At 37.3% G+C, this 21,551-nt stretch overlaps 2 protein-coding genes across 3 annotated transcripts; one reads left to right on the forward strand and one right to left on the reverse strand.

The window, feature by feature from the left end:
* Positions 1–6,253: 6,253 nt before the first annotated feature.
* Positions 6,254–14,246, reverse strand: LOC136240905 (nuclear cap-binding protein subunit 2-like). Its single transcript, XM_066031970.1, has 4 exons — positions 14,170–14,246; positions 13,934–14,115; positions 8,398–8,536; positions 6,254–6,446 (listed from the first exon to the last, which is right to left on the reverse strand). Exons 1-4 carry the CDS (start codon positions 14,200–14,202, stop codon positions 6,324–6,326), a joined length of 477 nt encoding a protein of 158 aa, XP_065888042.1. The 5' UTR covers positions 14,203–14,246; the 3' UTR covers positions 6,254–6,323.
* Positions 14,247–14,271: 25 nt separating this feature from the next.
* Positions 14,272–17,863, forward strand: LOC136240899 (uncharacterized). Of its 2 annotated transcripts, XM_066031964.1 has the most exons (9): positions 14,272–14,422; positions 14,497–14,545; positions 15,271–15,502; positions 15,555–15,685; positions 15,750–15,837; positions 15,977–16,038; positions 16,084–16,178; positions 16,234–16,377; positions 17,470–17,863. In XM_066031964.1, exons 1-9 carry the CDS (start codon positions 14,324–14,326, stop codon positions 17,707–17,709), a joined length of 1,140 nt encoding a protein of 379 aa, XP_065888036.1. In that variant the 5' UTR covers positions 14,272–14,323; the 3' UTR covers positions 17,710–17,863. The 2 variants fall into 2 exon arrangements, with proteins under 2 accessions (XP_065888036.1, XP_065888037.1); XM_066031965.1 differs by lacking the exon at positions 14,497–14,545 and having other exon boundaries at positions 14,285–14,422.
* The last annotated feature ends 3,688 nt before the right edge of the window (positions 17,864–21,551 follow it).

Below are 21,551 nucleotides of genomic sequence, written 5' to 3' on the forward strand. Positions count from 1 at the left end.
AGACACCCTTTGTTCTGCTCCACTGCCCCTGTTGATCATGGCAGAGTGCTCAATCTTTCCCATTCTTATTCACTGTGACATTCCAATATAGATACATGCATGTGCAGATGGTATACAGTAGCAGTATAGAGATATTTTTCCAGATATCATCCATACAGCTGGTCTTCAGCTTACCTAAAAAAATGTTATTTATTGACTGAAATGCCACTAAATTCAACCTTTTAGTACCTATTTTCAAAAAATTTCCTGGGGAGGCATGCTCCCAGACCCCCTAGTTTCAGCATGCTGGGTGCGCACACCATAATATAATCTGAAACATGTCATATAAAAAGGTCTACTTTTCTTCTAAAAGAGCTTACCCAGATAAAAGTCTGGCTACGGCCCTGCTATTTATTATTTCTATGAAATTTGAAGCACGTATTGTGGCTATAACTACTCCTTTATGACTATATATTGTAATATAGTTAGCCATATGCAGTATAAGTTATATATAGAAAATAGTCAGAAAATGCCACCAGTTTCAATCTCCAGATTCCAATTTTCAAAAATTTTCTGGGGGGGCATGCCCCCAGACCCCCCTAGATTGGGTGTGCTTTGCACACCCAGTCTCAGTACCTTTATTAATCATCATGCAAGTAAAGGTCCACTTTTGGTCAAAAAGAACCCCCCTTTCAAAATCCCTGGCTACGGGCCTGAATTAATTGTGAGTATTGCTTTCCAGTGATCAGGGCCGCCCACAGGGGGGGCAACTGGGGCATTTTGCCCCGGGCCCCAGCCTGAAAGGGGCCCCAGGAGGCCCCATGAAGGGCCCCCTGAATACCTGTTTAAAAGATCGATATACTCTAATAGAGCAGTCACAGTATTCTTCAGAGGAGCAGTGTAGCAAACTTATAGATAAGGAGATATGGTTGGTGATGGGTAGTTATTGTCATTGCCAGCAGGTTGTGACCTTTCTTTTTTTTTTTTTTTTGGTCTTCACCTTACAACTTGGGTGAAGGGCCCCACTTTAACTCTTTGCCCTGGGCCCCTTAATTTCTCTGGGCGGCCCTGCCAGTGATGTACTAGTTATAACATGGCATGAGTGATTTGCCTGATATATATGCACAAGCCGCAGGCCTGAGTGCAAGAACATAAATTTTAATTGAAGGGGTCAACGGCAAAAGGGAACAAGTGCCATTTGAAAAATAAGGTGACCGTGTGGTGGGCATTAAATAGCATTTGTGCAATAATTGAGTTGTTGCAATTTTTCAAGGACTATAAATTTGAGACTGCCTTGAACTTTTAAATCCTGTTGTTTACTAAGTATCAACATTATTCACATGTTTTAAACGATCTATTTCATTTTTTAAGAGATGAAAAATCTAAAATGGCACATGTCCCCTTTTTCTGCTGATCCCTTCAATTCTGAATCATAGATAGTACATAGAGAGGCTACGTAGAGAGGCATGCTCTCTACTATCTATATGGTCACATATATCAGACAAATTACAAGTGCTTATGTAACTAATATGTTCCACATGGGTGGCTCACCTGCAAGTGCAGACATGCTTTCCAAGTGTGTTGGGCCATGTGAATTTTGATCGTGGGTAACCTACGTAAGAATAATGAGAAGGTGTTGCTGAGGCCAAGCATAAGCGTATCAACACAAGAACCATACAGAAAATTTTAATTGCGGGTGCAAGCTCATAAGGCCATGACAAATCAATTTGTGACTGGATTTGCGAAAAGGTACCTTTCCACACATTTGACATACCAGCAAACAAAATGATGTAACACTGGACTCCTTATACTAATTGGTCTTGGATTTTTTCTGCATTCTTCAACGTTTCCCTGTATTCACAGGCTTTTATAGCCTTCTCACAGGTCCCTAGTGGGATAGCATTTAATAATAATTAACTTGCTCTTAGTATCACAATATAGCCAGATACTGTAGCTACATTCAATGAAAATTTCAAGCAATTATATGCCATTATCAAAAAGTTATGAAGCTTTAAAGTTCAAAAAATGGGTCAAATTTTGTGTGTGAAAAAGTACCTTTTCACAAATTCGGTCACATTTTATGTTTCATAGAAAGAAGTGGGTACGTGGGTCTGTGTTTTCAAAACTAGAAAATAAATATAAATCATGTAACCCAGTGCTAAGATAGCTATAGACTCATGAATATTGTACAAGCAGTCATAGAATAGCAGCAAAGTGAAGGGAATTAGTTTCTCCAGAAGCTCCTGATTTTGTAAATTAAAGATCGAGATGCTCTAATAGAGCAGTCTCAACAAAGCAGTCAGCTGTAGCTGAAACAGATTCCAGAACATTTATATTATATATATAAATTTATTATTTTTTGGCCTGCTGGGTCACTACTAGAGGGTAATTAAAATCAATAATCTGTGAGACATTTATGATTGAATGGCATAGCCTAATGATGATTTGAGTGCACCAAGGTACTTAGCCATGCATGAGTATACTAAATTCGTGAATATATTCACAATACTAATGACTAATTCATTAAGTATCACATCCTATGCTATATGTGCTATTGTGCCAGGTGTCTATTATTAATCAAAACAGTAATATAAAGTTAATCTGCAACTTTCTTCATTCAACAAAACAAAAACTATGTTTCACAATTTAACTCTGGCTCAATTTTAGCTACTTATTCACAAAACTGAAGTCCATGATCAATGCTATAAAGCATCCCCATATTATAGCAGAGGAGATAGCAAAGTTTTATCAAAGATATTTGATGGTTTCTGAGAATGCTTGGAATGCATTAATGAGAGATGGAGGCATATCAAAATTATAATCTCTCCCTCCTATAGAGGGCATAATATTATGTACCTCTGTTTCTCCATCGATTATATAAAGGGCACTCTATAATCTATGGTTTCTCATTAATGCATTCTTGAGTAATGATAGCAGTGGTATATGGGATTCTCTTCCCTTTGAAGTAAGGTGTGAAAATGGTGCATTTGGGTTCCACTATAGCTATTAAACCGATTGTGCTGCTTGTAAAAACAAATAATGTACAGCTATATATATTTTTCTTCATCTCCTGATCCCCACAGCCAGATTAATCAACAACAGTACATGCTTCACCTCAGGTTCTTGATATTAGCTTAACTCAGGAAATTGTAACTTGCCAAGATTTGGTACCTGCCAGCAAACCATGTATAATACCCATTATTGTACTTAATATTTTAACATCACTTGAGATTATCTATGTGTTGGTTGCAACTTTTTGAACTGATCATCTATTGAGAATTCAAGTATTTTGTGTAGAACTACTAACTGAATATGTGCTTATGCATTAAGTATATACATTTAAGTTACTTTTGAAGTATCATGTTGCGCTCCAAATACCTATTATATCAAGAGTTAGTATTGGCTGTTCTATTAGAGTATTTATACTGTCCCACAATGTGGGAACCTGTTGAATACTGAATCAATGTTCTGTTGAACACAGAAGAAATTCCAGAACATGTATAGTGACTTGAGAAAGCAACAAACAAGCCACAATAACAGGCCAGGGATCTTGATTTTCTTCTGCAGTTATCTAAACTAAACAACAAATAATACTTCGGAATGTTGCTTGGATTTCCAGATGGTTAGATTGAATAAAGATGGTTCAGATTCTGACTGAGTGGTATGGCTTTTTGGCATCCATATTGTTGAAGTATCATGTCACTGCTAATTAAATTGTAGAATTCAACAGATCAGGATCATAGTTTAGATAGTCTGCCTGTAACAATACTTCTCACAAGAACTGGCATAGCACATTATGTCTACTGGTGTAGTTGCCTGCATAGTAACTACCGACTATAATATGCTGCATGATGGCATTATATTCAACATATTGCAATGCCAATCTATTATGCTATATAATCATGCCCATGCAATGATTCGTTCTTATTGTCACTGGCGGCTCACAGCGTTGCCAGCAGTTTAAAGTCATGCTATACAGAAGTTTGAGGTGAATTTCTTGTTGACCAGCATCTAAGCTATAAAGCACCAAACTTCTTATGGGATTATGTGCTTTTGAGGTATGTATTAATGGAAAATGGCACAGTATGAACTAAGCTAAGCCTGAGTCAAATATGTAATTATATGTTCAAAATTTTGCCCAAAATGCTTTTAAGAATTTCCCAAATTTTTCACCTATTATGCTGTTCAGTGTTCCCATTATTCTTACATTATGCTCCTACATTTCTCACCTTATAACCTTGGATAATTTTTTTTCTAACCATATAACCATTTCTCACCACATAACCCTGCTCTATTATAAGGAGTATCAACCATGATCTATTTTCAAGGAATTAACTCCATAGTTTAAATTATTCACCTAATATGCTAGCATTATATGTTGGCATAGTACTCCAGCCTATTACACTTTTTATTATGCTGGCATATTTAATTTGACGAAGCAGGGGATTTGGCAAAGGGGTATGCCAGGATAGTAGGTCGCAGAAGCTACAGGTACTTTAATTATATAATATTTCAGGACTGAAAATTTTCAGTTTATGCATAAGTAATAATATGTGACCGGATCTGGTCTTAGACTTTCTAATTGCATGTACTTGGCAATACATAACTTGACATGTGTGTATGGTAACAGCCTGAAATTTGGTCACCTTACACTCCTAACATAGCACTATTCCTGGATGTAATTTTTAGGCAATAGGTTAAACACATGATGAGTTATGACTTGTCAAACTTTGAAATTTGGAAAGGCTATAAGACCCCTTTTTGGAGATCTGGTCACATATGCTTTCTATATAAGTGGTCTGCAATGATCAAAAGTTGTAGGTATCAGTGACAGTCATAGCTAAGCAGTTCAGTTATGAGGCAATTGTCAAGAATGGCATACAAAGGGACCATTACAAAATTCCAAGCAAATTAAATGTGCCGAGAACTGATACTGGTACTGCAGAGCTACCAGTTCTCATTATACCCAGCAATTGTGGAGGATTCTTATAGCAATAGGATTCTTAATAGTGTTACATGCAGTGACTGTTGTTAGCATTTGACTGACTGCTCTATTAAAGTATCTTGATCTTGTTATTTTTATTTGTTTAACCACAAGATAGGGTTTAAAGTTTTGCTTGGGGGGGGACATGCTCCCCTTGGATCCGCCACTACACAGGGCTAGTATGAACTCAGTATGGTACAGTCCATAAGCATAAGAAACTCTTGATGTTAAGCACCATTTTGTAAATCCAGGCCTGCAAAAATGTTACAGTTGGTAGCCTTCACATGGACCAGGTATATCGGTATGGTTTTTCTTGGACTTTTGTGATAAACATATCAAAGTAATACTCTCTATTAGTACTACAAAACTCTCTATTAGAGCATTCTTTTACAAATATAGAAGAGAGTTCTAATAGAATTCAGTTATATATAGTACTATGATAAGCCATATGACAGGTTTCTATGGTCACTGCTATTACTACATAGTAACTACAAAATGGTTTAGTTTTTCTATATATTCAAGGAATAAATGCTTTTTTTGCTGATTCATTCCCTGAGGCAACACTATATACCTTTAGTGGAGTGAGGAACAGAAGACATAAAAGATCTGTAGATTAAGTGATTCACTGGTATTAGCAGTAGAATAGTCAACTAAATACACACATACCAACAAACTTGGGAAGATCTTGCATTCGTCATATGACTGTTATCTACCCCAAACATTATTTATACCATACTTGATCTTTACTATTTCGTTTACAGTGACCAGCACTGAAAGTCTGACAACATGCCTTTGGATTACCTAACCTAATAAACAGAGTAGGAGACTTTTAAGTACAAATTGTAAGTTCTCTGTTGAATTTCATGCCAATGGCCCATGGCAATATTCCATGTCTGTAGCAGTTACTTTGTAAAGTGTATTCATCTTGTTAGCAGTGAGGTCTCCTCTCTGTGGGCTGTGGACCACAAAGATCTTACAGGACCAAATATGGTGTCTAGTACATGCTCTCCTCTGTGTGGGTATGTTGAACAGCTCGACTCAGCACATTGCACATAACAAAACTAAAAATAGTAAGGTCAAATGTACTGCTGGTGGCCCACTAAAGAACTACATTTAACTCAATGATTTCTTGATCTGCATTAAATTATTTTCCACCCACCCCTTGGTACACTTGCAACAAACCATAGTTGAAGAATCCATTTACTAGTGGTGTCAGCTGATAACACCATCTGAAACTCCTTGATCTATTCTGCATTTGAATTTTGTTATATTTCTTGGCATGTACGAAGCTATCATGTATATATATATATATATATATAACATTCAACAGTCAAACGATGGTGTTCGATAGATGAGACAATTACATAGAATTTCTTGATCCAGCAGAGTATTCAGGATGACCAAGTTTCTCAAACATTCTTATTGCACTCTTTCCATATCCTCCTCGTCCTTCATCATAGTCAGCTCGATATTCATCTCTCACCTTAACAGAAGGACAGTTAATAAGATACACATACAGACATACACACACAAATGCACTACATACTAAACACAGTGTCTTATGCCTGGAGGCATAATATCTAGAACAGAAACCTGTGGTAAGGTTACTAGTCAGCAGTCTTCTCACTGTGATACTTTACTGTATGAACCTGACAATACCAAAAACAAAAATAGTCTACAACTGCTATCTTAATTTGGATACAAATCAGGCATCATTTGCATTGTAGGATGGATGGGAGTATTAATGTAAGGCTATCACTGAGTAGTGCTCAATGCTAGCACCCCTTTTCAGCTTTTTTGCTTTATATCAACCAGATTTCTAGGTAATTTAGAGTCCCTCTGAAGATGTCATGATTAGTTACCAGTCTCTTAGTAATTAATTTGTAAGCACAGCCATTGCTACATTAAATCACGTAGAAATCTAGTTGGCATATTCTAACTATAACAAATTGTATAGTTGACGTGCATATCACTGTTGTATACTCAAGTCAGTAGCACACACATAAACACATGCTATACACATGTTATACTTTAACACACTCCATACTATCTACACTGTATACATACCGTACTGACACATGTATGCACATTACAACACATGCACGCCCACACATACACTGTGCATGCATACATACGTACTGTATACACACACCAAACTCAAATGATGTTCACATTACTCTAAACAACATAACAAAGTGGCAAGCAAACAAACACAAACTACACACTAAATGAGAGTACACATGTGTACATATACACACAAGACAAACACATTTAACAACCACTGACAGACATACACCCTTTTCATATGGTCACTTTAAACCAGTTGAACCATTGAACCTGAAGTAATGCATTTATATGAGCTCGCTGAACCTTGAAAAATGCAGACCTGAGTGGGTTGAACCCTACTGCCTTATAGGGTTGAACTCGCTTATGATATTTTATGACTTTGAGGTTCAACCCAGGTTAAGAAGCTCATATGTAACCAAGGTGGAATGTGGGTTCAACCTGTGACCATATGAAAAGGGTGAAAAAGTCACAAAATGTCATAAGCAGGCTCAACTCTACAAAGCAGTATGGTTAAACCCAGGTTGACCTCAGGTTCGCAAAAGCGTGGTTTTTGTTGAATACATGATTACTCAATGAATACGATCATCTGATGATAGCTTGTGAACAGAACGTGGGTTATTCTTGAGCCCACTTTTGTGAAAACAGTGATACACACACTTATGCAACAAAAAACAAAAGCAAAGCATTGGCTACCATGTATAGCATTCCCGCCTACCCAGTTTCTAGTACTGGACACCTGTGCACTACTTGGTGGTATGCAGGAGGCCACACGCGCACACACACATACGCACGCACACACTGAACACACACACACACTGAACACACACACACACTGAACACACACACACACACACACACACACACACACACACACACACACACACACACACACACACACACATACACACACACACACAACACATTGAACACACACTCACACACATGAAAGAAAAGCAAAACCTTCAGCAGCTGTGTAAAACACAGCTATTGCACCCCAGCAAACCAGTACTACTGTGCACTGCTCAGGCACTCAGGCAAACCTTCCTAGGGCAGGACTAGTAACCCGCAGGAGGACTGTCCAAGTCTCACAGGAAGAGGATGTGGAACCCAAAGTTCTACACCAACCCCAACACTAAACAACACAAAAACAGCCAGTTGAAACCAAGCCAACAGGTCCCCATTCAACAGCTACGTTGACTTGAGCTACATGTGCGAAGTCTCTAACTCGAGGAAACAACAACAACATCAACTGGTCATAATCAAGCATCAAACCTGGAACCTTTCGATTACCAGGCCAGTGCTCTAACCACTTTGCTACGCTACCTCACAACACATATGCACGCACACACGTACAAACATACACACACCTGCCCACCAGTTCTTCCTCTACCAAACTGTCTTCCCTCAACAAAGCCAGCATCCCAGTCAGTCCTGATAATCCGGTCATCCAGTTTAGTACGATTTATGTAACACATAGCTTTCTGAGCATCAGCCCGCTTGTAATACCTGTAGGGTGTGAAGTAGACACTAACATCTAGTAATGGTGACACAGCTGCAGACACAGTAACTACTTTATCAACAGCTTCACAAAACAAACTATTTCAAGGAAATACAGTAAGTGCAATAATTTATAGTTGTAACATGGGCATGAGTGATCTGCCAGAAATGTATGCCCAAAGCCCGAGGGCGCAGCCCAAGGACTGCAGGCATACATTTCCGGCAAATCACGAGTACCCATGTTACAGCTAATATGTAACACTTCCATTAAGGCTGATAGCCTTAATGCCAATATGAGTGGAATCACTGGATTTGTTATATATGCATGCCTGAAAGATTCGATTATGGTTAGGCAGCAAGTAACATTGTAGGTACGATTGTTACAATAAACACACGAGTCCTACGGATATCGCAGAAAGTCGAGTAGGGCAAATTTCGGGGAAGTTACAAGTGTTTTAATGCTTTCGCGTTGCTAAAGACTAATCACAACGTATATTTACTAAAGACCTACAGGGTTAAGCTTCAGTATAGAGTGGTTAACTCGTGTCGTCCATAATGTGGGCGTGTCCAAATTCAAATACGTGCTGAAACACTTGGGAATGCACTGTAAGACTAGTTCTCACCTTTAAGTAACATTTCCAACTTGTAGAATGGCAAGGATACCAAAACACCTTCATTTGACTGCTGCTTCTGGCAACACTTCAATTTGTGGTTAATCATCACGTGAGCATTGATTTATTCCCACAATCGATTTCAGTATAAAACAAACAGAGGGTGATACCGCTACCTCATCCACATCAAGGCCATACTTGCTTTGATGAAAGTGGCTTGCTCTTTTAGAAGTGCAACCACTTTCCTGGGATACATTTCAATGTACACCAGTGTACATTTAGATGTCTCCCTGTGTTGAGGTATACATGACAAATGTATTCTCTGGAATTCCTTTGGTCTGAGATGTGAAAGTGTTACATTATGTAATGTACGTACCATGAAGCCACCTAATTTCAAAGGCAAATTTCAGTACATATCTTATAAATCTTGGCCGGTCATGGTACATTTTGGCTAGCTATGGTACATGTAAATGTACCATACCGCCAATTTTTTCATATAAAAACTCAAGTCAAAATCAATTGTGGGAATTATTATTGGTCACATGATGAAAACCATGCATCCAATTGTGCATTCTGCAGCACTCAGATGGAAGTGATTTGTCACTCTTGCCATCCTATGAGTTGAGAAACGTTGGTTTAAGGTGAGAACTAGTGCTATAACATACTCACACCCAAGTGGTTCGCAGCATTTTGAATACGGACCATGCCCACTTTTCGAGTAACACGAGATAAATACTCTACAGTGAAGCTTACCCATATAGATGCTTAGTAAATGTTATAAACAGTCTGTAAAATGATGGAACGGCTTTAAAATACTTGTAAAATCGCTTAATTGAACCGTTTCATGATACCCTTAGGACTTTCCCGTTCATGTTAATCAACGTAGTCACAACATTAGTTGCTGTTGTCCCATAATCGAATTTCCCAAGTTGGTCTATATAATAAATGCAGTGGTCGGTCTCATATTGGTTTGGGTAATTAATTGCCTGCGGGAACTTAGCTTGCAATTGGCATGGTACATATTAGTTGTATCACGTGCCCTCGTGATTTGCCTGATATTTGATCATCTCACAAGGGTCCAGAGGACCTGATGCGAGATTATAATTCTATTAGTGACCAAGTAAGTACAAGACAGTATATTTGGCCCCAAATACCATTCAATACTCAGCAAATTTTCAAGTGCCTCATCACAAAGACAAGCCGAAAGTTCACTGTAACAGCTGTGATTATTATTGTCAGGACCAAAGAATTGTACAGAGAGACAACTTTTATAGGGTACATCACGTGAGCTTTATTATATTACATCATTACATTTATAATTAGCTGATACAATAAAATAATCAAATAGTTAAGTCCAGCTTAGTGCAGAATCTTGATGACACCTCTATTAATAATCAAGCTCACATGATAATAGTTGGCCTCTAATGTGAGGCAAGGATGTGTTCCTATTGGGTGAGCATTTGCGAGCCCAAAATATACAATAATTGTGGAATAATTTGTTATTTTTTGTGGTTTGCAATATAATAAAAGAAGCGTGCAGTAGAATGCACACAGGCTTGCCATACGATGCTGATAGCATCTGTTTTCATCATAATCTTAAGCTAGATTAGCTCATGAGATCCACACTAATCAATATGCAGCATCAAGTAGCAACTCTTGATCCTTTACATTGCTAGTCTAGCAGTAAACATTAGTACCATATGAGCTGAATTATCCAGCTGGATTAAGTTTCAGGCTGTAAGATTACCTGGAACAATGAGTAATGCTGTTGGAAAAAAATTAAAGGAGAGCTAATAGTACATGACAGTGTAGCTGGGAGGGTATTATTTCTAGGGAGGGAAATACACTGTAATGTACTTACCTGGCCACTAATAGAATTACAATCTCACATCAAGTCCTCTGGACCCTTGTGAGATTATCAATTCTATGTTGTGACGAGGTTGCGTACATGACAGTGTATAAGTTCAAGGCCTCCTGAGAGCATTCATTCTCTTTAGTCCATATTTAATAAACATGTCAACAAATCTTGAATGTGCCTTAAGTTTCTCAGGGATGTCATTGGGACATATTGAAGTGCATGCAAAGTGCAGAATAGGTATTCCTTATTTTCATTGCACAAACATTTTTTCATTCTGATGCTGCAACATCATCACCATAGCACCACAAACCAAGCCCTTATTTGGGAGTATTGTTGAGTTTATATTTATTTATTTTTTAAACATTCAGTACCACTGGTGCTGTGGTGCTAAGAAAACCTTGGCCAGAAGGTAACTGGCTTAGTCAAAATAGATATCTGACTGCACTAATCAAAACCGACTGAGTGGCGGCCTGAATCAATTGTCAGGCGAACTGAGTGGCGGACTTACAGTCCAACCAACTCGGCTAAGTGTCAGGTAGATGGTGATCCCTACTCTTAGCTCACTCACACTGGGTTCCTTAAATTTAAATCTCCATGCTATCATCGATGGGTGTATCACAATTAGAGCTGTCAGTACGTCCTTTCTCAATGACCATGGGGAAAAGGCGGGATTTTGAGATAATCGACAAAATCTGAGCTCCTTGATGGTTAAGCTCTCTCGATGATTGATAGTGGTAGATGAAGCACTGGTAATGCCATAGGAGTAATGTTATGGCTGAAATACACATTTAAAATAATGGAGCCAAAAAGCACAACCACCTCTGTCAAGCAAAATAAGAGGCCAACTGTTTTCACGTGAGCTTGATTATCAATAGAGGCACTTTAAAATTTGCTGAGTATTGAATGATATTTGGGGCCAAATACACTGTCATATATGCAACCTCGTCACGACAAAGAAGTACACCCATGCTCCTGGCCATCAAGCTTGGGTGTACATATCAGGTAAATCATTGGGCCCATGATACAACTATTACATACATCTATATTTATTATTTCAACATATCAGTTCAGCAGACATGGGGCCAAGTACATGAGTACTTATACTTAAGTACACTTAAGTACAAATTTGAAAGTACTTGTACTTTACTTAAATACTTTCTTAATTTCCCCAATGTACTTGTACTTATACTCGTATAAGTACTTGTAAGTACTGCAAACATTGTACGTAGTTTGTACACAGTGGGTATACAATGAGAATAACAAAATTGTATGAAGGTGCAATTTACAACTACTTGCGATTCTTCTACTGCCTTCCCCAACCATACTATGTATCATGTTGCCAGATTAATGATGTCACAGCTTTCTAACAAACAAAAACAATGCTGCTGTTCAAGGCAGTGCATTTTAAGAGTTTAAGAGAGAGAATGGTTGACGAAAACCTGAAAGTATCAACCCCTCTAGGCACACTTACATACTACAATACACTAATACAGTGTACATTTTACTACAGCAAAATGTATTTGTACTTTACTTAAGTACTACAGTACTATCTTGATTGGTGCAGGAGTACTTGTACTTGGAAAATTCAACAGTACTTGTACTTTACTTAAGTACTTTTAAATGTACTTGGCCCCATGTCTGATCAGTTGCGAGAAACACATTTATACTACAATTTCACAACAGCAAAGAAAATGTTGACCAATGTCATCGCGTGATCAAGCTAGTGGGAGGCTGGGGACAAGACTTGTGAGATGGATAATTGAGGGACCACTGTATCAGCAATTAGTCAGTATATATTTTGGCTATTAGTTCCATCAAGCAATTTAGCAGGTACAATTTTTGGGAAAATTTACTATACTACAACTAATTCAATTGAAAATACTATTAGTATGGATGATGATTTGATGTGGGCTTTGCTTTAGTAAAGCCTGTACCACACAGTAATAATGATGATGCTTACTGTTTAATCGTCACCTCTTGCAAAATCTTGTGTAGTCAAATTATCACTCCGATTATAAAAAGGTGTAGGCATTTCACCAGACCCTTTTGGAGAGGGTGCTTATAATCTCTAATTAATAACCACCACCTGGGTCTGTGAGGACATGACCAATTGTTTATGGCAAATGCGTACACTCAATCCACAGGAACATTTTTTTGAAAAATGATGTTATTTAAATTGTCGCACATTTCCAACATATGTGGTAGAGATATCAAAAACCTGTAAAAATTATGGGATTATTTCTCCTCTAAATCTCATTAAAACGTGGCACAGTGGGTTGTAGGCATTAGATTTGTTAGTTTCATACTGTTTACCTTACACTTTCAAGAAAAAGTGCTGAAGCATACACTTTGCACGAGGAAGCTCACCAGACAAGACTTAGAAATGAAATGAAAATGAATGGAAACATGCCAGGTTTGTCATGCGCCACATAGAAGAGTGTTCTAACTCATCAAAAAGGCAGTTTTCAGTCACTGCTAGTTGCAATTTGAACACCTGTATTAGTTTTTGGATAATACAAAGTGATGTAATCACCAATACATGTTTAGTACCATGGTTACCAATGATGTTCAATAGAGATGTCTGGAGAACTATCCATTTGTTTATCAAACCAGCATTTTTCGAGCTCTACAAGAAGCTAAACGTGAGTTAGACTTTTAAAAATGTGTTTGACACCCCTAAACATAGGTAAATTCAGTACATTTTCGTGTACTGAACAGGCAAAATCCTCTTTCAATAGACCCTCAACAGGCTACTATTAATTCATTCTTTGTGAACACACCCTTCATTTGGAATGCCATTCCGTATTGTACACTAGAGCCTTACTAAAATTGCTGTCTTTCGTAAGGCTCTACGATTTCACTTGACTTACACAATTGACCTGTTTTGTTTTGTATTGTAACTGATTTTATCATTGCTTTTGTTGTCTGTAAACTTACTCGACAAAGCAAAATCCACAAGGAGTATGATTATGTCGATCTAGTCCCATAATGACACGCTTAACATCTCCGCACATCATAAATAACTCATAAATCTGCTCTTCCTTTGTGTAAAACGATAAGTTCCCTATGTACAATGTAGCGGAGCAACCCAACAGTTCTTCTTGCTCTTCAATTGACCGCTGTGACGAGAAATAACGTTTATTTTCAAACTCTATCTCAACGAAAAATCAAACCTTTTGATCTCTGTAGGCGCTCAGCGAATCCATGTTTATTACCAGTAAACCCACAATTGATTGCTACCAAATAATACGAATGCACTAAAGGCACATGCGCTAATTCATTGACAGACTCGTGACCTTTGTTGCAGACGAGACCGTCTTGGAGGCAATGACAGTGTTACTTGAGCTCGCCATTTGCTTTATAGTGATCACGAGTGGATTTGCTGCAGATTTGTCACTAATACTGATCAAAGATGCTCAAGATACGGTACTATTAAAAGCTTGTGTGGGATCGTGATTTTGGTGATTATATATTATAAAATGAATCCTTGGTGCTTTTAGGGTGCCGTTTGCTTAGATGGATCACCACCAGGAGTCTACTACAGAATAGGTACTGTGAACTCTAAGATTGCATTAATGGGCGTGGCTGCACTGAAGGTATACAGTCTATACCTCAGCTGTATTTAATGCTTCAGTTTATTTCTTTTAATTTACCACAAGGAAGGAACAGTACAAAAAGCACAAGCCTGCACGAGGCACTGTCCAAATATCAGTGATTGACCAAGTATTCTCCTCTTTGATAAAAATGTTCCAAAGCTCCTATAATTATGTAGGCCGGGCCGGCTACAATTAGCATTCTTGTTCAGCAGTAAATCACCACAGAATATAACAATTATATTCTCCCAGATAGGTCTTGTTTTCAAATTTTTGTAGTTATCCCTGACAAAGCAGTGGCGGATCTCAGAGGGGGTTTCAGATTCCACTCAAGCTGTAAAAAAAAAAAAAAAAAAGGTCACAACTTGCTCTTGAACACTGTAATTGCGATTTCAAAGACAAAAGTTAAAGTTTCACCAGTAGAAAATCCTACTATAACACACTACATATAACTCGTGGTGATTTTATCATCCACATGACGAGTTGTCAATAAATTTGGGGCTCGCGCTATTCTCAGAGGGGGTTTCAGCTGAAACCATTGCAACCCCCCTGTATCCGCCACTGCAAAGCCTGTTCACTTGTGTACTGTATACAATCACACTTTCATGACATCTTACCACAATGCATAGTACGATTATTAACAAGCTTTCTGGACTATTCACTTGTTCATTACTATTCCAGGGTCCACTGACCCTAACAAATGGATAATTCACATGGAGGGAGGCGGATACTGTACCGATGAGGAAGACTGTGTAAAAAGGAGCTTCACTGACCTGGGGTCTTCAAAGAAATGGCCAAGTACTATCACAATTGATGGACTTCTATCAGATGATTGCACTGAAAATCCTCACTTTTGTGGATGGTCAGTTGTATTCATCCCATACTGCGATGGAGGAGTATTTTCTGGCAATGTGTTAGCTAACATATATACATTTCAAATAGTGTTTTACTCTATAATACTATAGAATACATCCTGTACGGGTTGGGCTACGCAGAATCTACTTCAGAGGGATTAGAGTTCTTGACACTGTCATTGGTGCTCTTCTTATGGCAGGATTGAGTAATGCCGAACATGTGATACTAACTGGATGTTCAGGTGAGTAATTATAAGTGATATAGCATTAAAACTCACAATTTAAGCGAATATTTTTGCTATACAGCTGGTGGTGTTAGTACCTACCTACATGTTGATCATGTTCGTAAAATGATTCCCAGTGATATTCCAATGCATGCAATAGCTGATGCTGGGTGAGTGTGTAACAGTTTTATTGAGTGTGTACTGTAAAGGTTATATATATTTTAAACAACACTATGCACACTTATAGTTTGTTTCATATATTGAGTTGCCTTGTGTTAATCAGTATGTACGGTTGCCACACACATACAGCTATGTTATTGATGCTCCAAATACTAAGGGAGACTATGTGTTTCAAGACAGCATCAAATATGGTAATTTGATACATAGTTTAAAATTAAAATTTAAGCTTTATGCAGCTTTTAACATGCAAAATATGTCGGGTGGTGTAAATCAGGAATGTGCAGCTGTTTATGCCAAGACAAATGAAGTTTGGAAATGTATCTTTTCCCAGGTTAGTTTATTGGATGCGAAACAATATGCTTCAACATAAGGTTTTATGTATTTAGTATACTTACCAGCACATCAAGTCACCAATATTTGCCTACAACTCAGCTTATGATACATGGCAAGTTGAAAACATTCTTCAACTGGGATGTTTACCACCCAACTGCTCTGAAAATCAGATGGAGCAATTTAAAAACTATAGCCAGGTAAATTTCTGTGTGCATATTATGTTTAGTGTGCACTAAATATACCCAACAAAGACAAACAATATGTCATAGAGGTACATAGATGCTATAAGACACAGTCATTATAGTATATACCTAGGACTGTTCTATCCCACTGAAGCCTTACATCAAACTAACTAGGAGCCATATGGTAGAAATTCCTGGAATATAAGTTAACCCCAGTAGGTAAGTATCATAAATAGCAAAGACAAGTTGATTTACACATTCAATATGAAGCCATAGCTAGTATATTCTAAAACTGTAAAGCACAGCACAAATTATAACCAACTTGAAGGCATGTTATAATAAGTATGATGTCACTGTAATTAACACCTCTATTTCAGTAATTGTCACATTGTTTGTGAGTCATATGCTTTAAAGTGCGGAATAGAAGCCAATTAAACCACACCTGTACTCGTAGGATGCCTTTGTTATCCACACCTCGGCTTCTCAGGTTGATAGCAATATCCTACTCGTGGTGGGGTTTAACTATAACTTAACTCTGCATAGTACAGTAGTAGGGTCTCAAATATCTGGAAATTGACTGTTCAATTAGTGCAACTGTAAGTGTGTGTTCTATTAGAGTATTTGGATGAAACATGAATGGGCTTCAATTATCACTTTTCTGAGAACATTTATGGGACCATTGGGATTCGGTTATAGCTGAGGGTTCTGTAAATAGTTATGAAAGTAATTGCGCTTTTCTGAAAGATTTCACTAAAGTTAATGTTATTCTGGTAGCTAGCCAGGGATATTATTCCAGTAAATTACCAAACACACTAATTGTATGAAGAGTGAGTTCAAGGGTTCGAGTTTTTCATTCATTTGACTTGTAGAAAATATACAACCTAAACAGATAGTTAGCAAGATTGCAACAACTTTAGATTATAACTATATTCTGTATATAATAAAGCACGATCAAAAGGTAATCTTGGATATTTCTGTCAAGCACACATCTGTGTACATTTCTGTATTTTCTTCAGCCTACAAATAAGCTCATTAGCTTCACATTTTGATTAAAATCCTCTACATTGCATGGCATGTAACTATACATTGATATAATATAATTTATAGGAATTTATGGCAGCAGCTAGTCCAGCACTCCAGTCACCAACTAATGGAGCATTCATTGATTCTTGTGTGATACACTGTCAGTCACTGAGCACAACTAGTTGGACACAGTTCAAAGTGGACAATCAAACTGTTGGGGATACGTTTTATGCTTGGATGACAGGAAATACTGCTGTTTATAAGTCTAAAGTGGTGGACTGTGCTTATCCATGTAATCCAACTTGTTCCAAAACTGCTGTTTGAACCATAGCAAGTATTTGTTCTGTACATACTGTGCATGTTATTGCTGTGTATATAGGAATTACTGTAGTCTATGTGGCAAGTTAAGATCTAGAGCAGTCAATAACAATTTTACTAGTGTGACAATGTATAATGTTTTAGTTACGTGTTTCTGACTCCTTGTAATCACAGGCTTTAAGCCTTCTCACAGGTCCCTAGTGGGATAGCATTTACAGAATACAGAATAATGATTCTGTATATTGATGATCCCATAATTCACTGTGTATGGAATGTGGTAACTGAATGATGCAGTTACACATGATTGACAGACCATTAAATTGGCATAGGAGAGTCAAAACCAGTTGCTGTTCTATTTTTTTTCAAAATATAATACACTTGGAGAATTCACTGATCACTTGCTTCTTATAGACTTTATTTAGTGGTTTTGGTCTTCCCTGTAAACTATATAGTTCCCAGTGTGCATGCATGCTTGTTGTATCTACCAGTAGCTATCTAGTAGTACGTAATTTAAATGACTACAAAAGCTGGTGTATACATGGAGGACTTTACCAGAAGACTACCAACTACCTCTTTAATTAACTTCACCCTACAATACAGGTTACAGTGATTCACAATATTAACATATTGAATAGTTGGGTTTAATGTCATGTAACTAATTTAAAAGCAGCTTATTAAAGAGGGGTATAAGGGATATGTGCACAGAAGTCAAGATACTTTAATAAAACAGTCACCGCTGAACACACAGTAGATAGTAGAGTGACAAGACTTCCTTGAGTGCAGCTACATACTTTGTCTTCTGTTTCATCATAGAGAGAATCGTCATCATTAAATGAGATAAGTAAGTACACACGGTATAATCCTTGGTCTAATGTGACCACAGTAGGGAGAGGGCATGGTAAAGTGCATGTAAGCTTTAAAAACAATCAATACATATATACATACGTACATACAAATAGGCCTTCTGTTGTCCATTTGCTACAGTGCAAAGCCAAGAAAATCTTTTGTGAACATGCCATACATGTCTGAGGTACACTGTCAAGGATCTGTCTGATGGAAGATTTGGTGGTTACAAAGGTTATAAAAACTTTTGATGCTCTCAGGTAGTTAGGTATTGACCCAGCACACTAATCTCAGTTGTTTTGTAATATATACATGCAGTATAGTTAAAAATCTGCAAACAGTCAAATTCTGCAAGCGGGTGATTATATTCAATCTTGTTTTGCTTTCTAGATCTAGCAGATTGAAGGTTACTATCTGAGTCTAAAGGACACTTGAGAATGTATCCAGGTTATATACAACTTAAAATGTAGCCTAAATATTTGGGAGAAAATTTTTGCTGACTTCGAGGTTTTGGGGGTTAAGCTAACAGGGAAAATTTTAACCTTGAAAAATTTAGACCTCTAATACATTTTGGAATTGTTTGCAAATCCGTGAAAACCTTGAGTTTAGCTACATCTCAACTTCGAAAATATTTCCCCTTGAAATATTTAGGCTATACATTAATAACAACTCTGCCCACTAAAAACTTTTAACCATCCTAGGAGATTCCCTAGTTAAGCTATGTGATTCCAATTTGGTGAGTAATTGAGTGTAAGGAACCGAAGGGTAACACAATTATATCTATCAGCAGTGAAGCCATATTGGTGGGAACAGTGGAAATTTGCTGATCGATGAAAAGTCCATGAAGTTGGTTTCATATTTTCATTGAGTTTCATAGGTTTTCCCTAAGGTTTCCCTTATGAAATTGTGTTAATGAAAATGTATTGTTTCATTTGTGTGGTTTGAAGGATACCTAATGAACTCTTGATTTTTCACAGTAGGGCAGGTACTTTTTTCATTGGTTTTCATAGAAACTTTCTCAGTAGTGTAAATATGTACAAGCTAGGGTACTACCTTTGACGAAACCATAATGGAGAAATGGTGTCAAGTTCTCAGTGGTGTGCTTCAAGGTTCTGTGCTTGATCTGTTGTTGCTTAATTTTTATGTCAACAACATGCCTATACAAGTCATATATTGTTCTGTATTACAATTTGCTGATCACTTTAAAAGATCGTTCATGTGATTCATAATCCTCAGGATTATCAACAGTTACAAAATGACTTGGCTTAGGTCAATAAGTAGTAATTAAGGTTCAAATTTTATATGTGACTGAATTTGACAAAACAAGGCTTCCACACACATCTACTTCTATAACTTTGAAGTACCATAACTGTATGCCATTAGTTTCAAATTTTGACCTGGTATTTTACCATGTGTTATGGAAGAATCGTGTGAAAAGTTTAGGTCAATAGCTTGCTGACTAGTCAAGTTACAGTTGGTTAAAGTCAGAAAATTGGATGTGTGTGGAAGCCTTGTTTTGTCAAATTCGGTCACATATAATCACTTGGTCTGATGAGTACAATATAGGGTACAATGATATCCTCCAATGACACAACCAAAGACCTTGGTGTACGTATTGACGACAACCTTAAATTTCATACTCATACTGTATCTGTAATCTCCAAAGCTATTTATCTGCAAGAGCTTTCATTTCACAGACAATCACATGTTTGTTGCTCTTTACAAGTCTTTGGTTAGACCAGTAATTAATTGAGTATGGTAATACTATCTAGCTATATTTTTGACCAACAAAACGTGCATTTTGTCATTTGTCTGCAAAAAATGCTAGGTCCAGTCTTTACTTTACTGCAGATGACATTAGTGAATATTTTATCAGTACCTTACAGTACTATTCAGTCTGTCTCATTAACTTCACTTCAGTGTCTCCACTTTCAGACCAAACTTCAGATATCTGCTGTTGATGTAGATGACATCATTTTTATTCTAGACTCTGCTAAAGCTACTGGTTGTGATGGGATTTTTAATGGTGCATGTATTGCAGTCCACTGGGTTACTGACTATAGGATAATCAACCAAAGTACTCCTTGGAAATGTGCTGTTGTTACACCAGTCCAGAAGACAAGGAATAGTTCAGCCCAATTTCAGCTTCAGTTTTTCAAAGACTGATTTTAGAATGTGTTGTACACAATATAAATTAGTTTCTCATTTTAAAGTATGACTTGTTTTCGCCCTATTAATCTGGCTTTTGACCATCTCATTTTACTCAAGATGTATTTTTATATGTTGGCGTAAAACCTAAAAGTTTGTTGTTGCTGGCTTTTGGACTTGGAAAAGCATTTGACTGTGTGAATCATATTTTGTTAGACAAGTTGGCCCACTCACTATGGTGTGGTGGGTGATGTTCATGAGTGTTTTAAAGTTATCTACAAGTTTGGCAGTTTCCTATCAAACTGGGGTTCTGTTTGCATTGGTGCGTCACAAAGTTCAATATTATATTAGGCCCTTTATTGTTTCTATCTTATTTGTGAATGACTTACCAACAATTGTGGATTATGCTGAAATTTATATGTATATGCTAAAGATACTAAGTTGTATTGTTGCATATGAGTTTTGAGTTGCACATGAGTTGCACTGCAGCTATGTGATGAAGAGGAATGGATGTAAGATGTATATGTCTATATTATTTGATTTTTGCAATGCCATATTGAGCAGCTGTATACTTCACTGTCCAAATCATTGAAACATTTACATTCTTGATTTTTTTACAATGCATTTTTGTGTGTGCCTCTTTTATTAAGGGATGGAATGGCAGCATTTCCACAGTGTTGTCTAGATATTTAAAACTGGTTCTTCACAAATGAGATTGGTTCATCTATGCAGAAGTGTACAATGGACGTAACAAAGTTAACATTGTTTGCTTATCCACAGTTCTATTGGGAAAAATACTTGTGGAGCAGTAATCCAGAACCATTAATTTTCCTCCTACATAAGTTGATCATTTTTCA

This window comes from Dysidea avara, chromosome 12, assembly GCF_963678975.1.
Source record: "Dysidea avara chromosome 12, odDysAvar1.4, whole genome shotgun sequence".
Taxonomy (NCBI): domain Eukaryota; kingdom Metazoa; phylum Porifera; class Demospongiae; order Dictyoceratida; family Dysideidae; genus Dysidea; species Dysidea avara.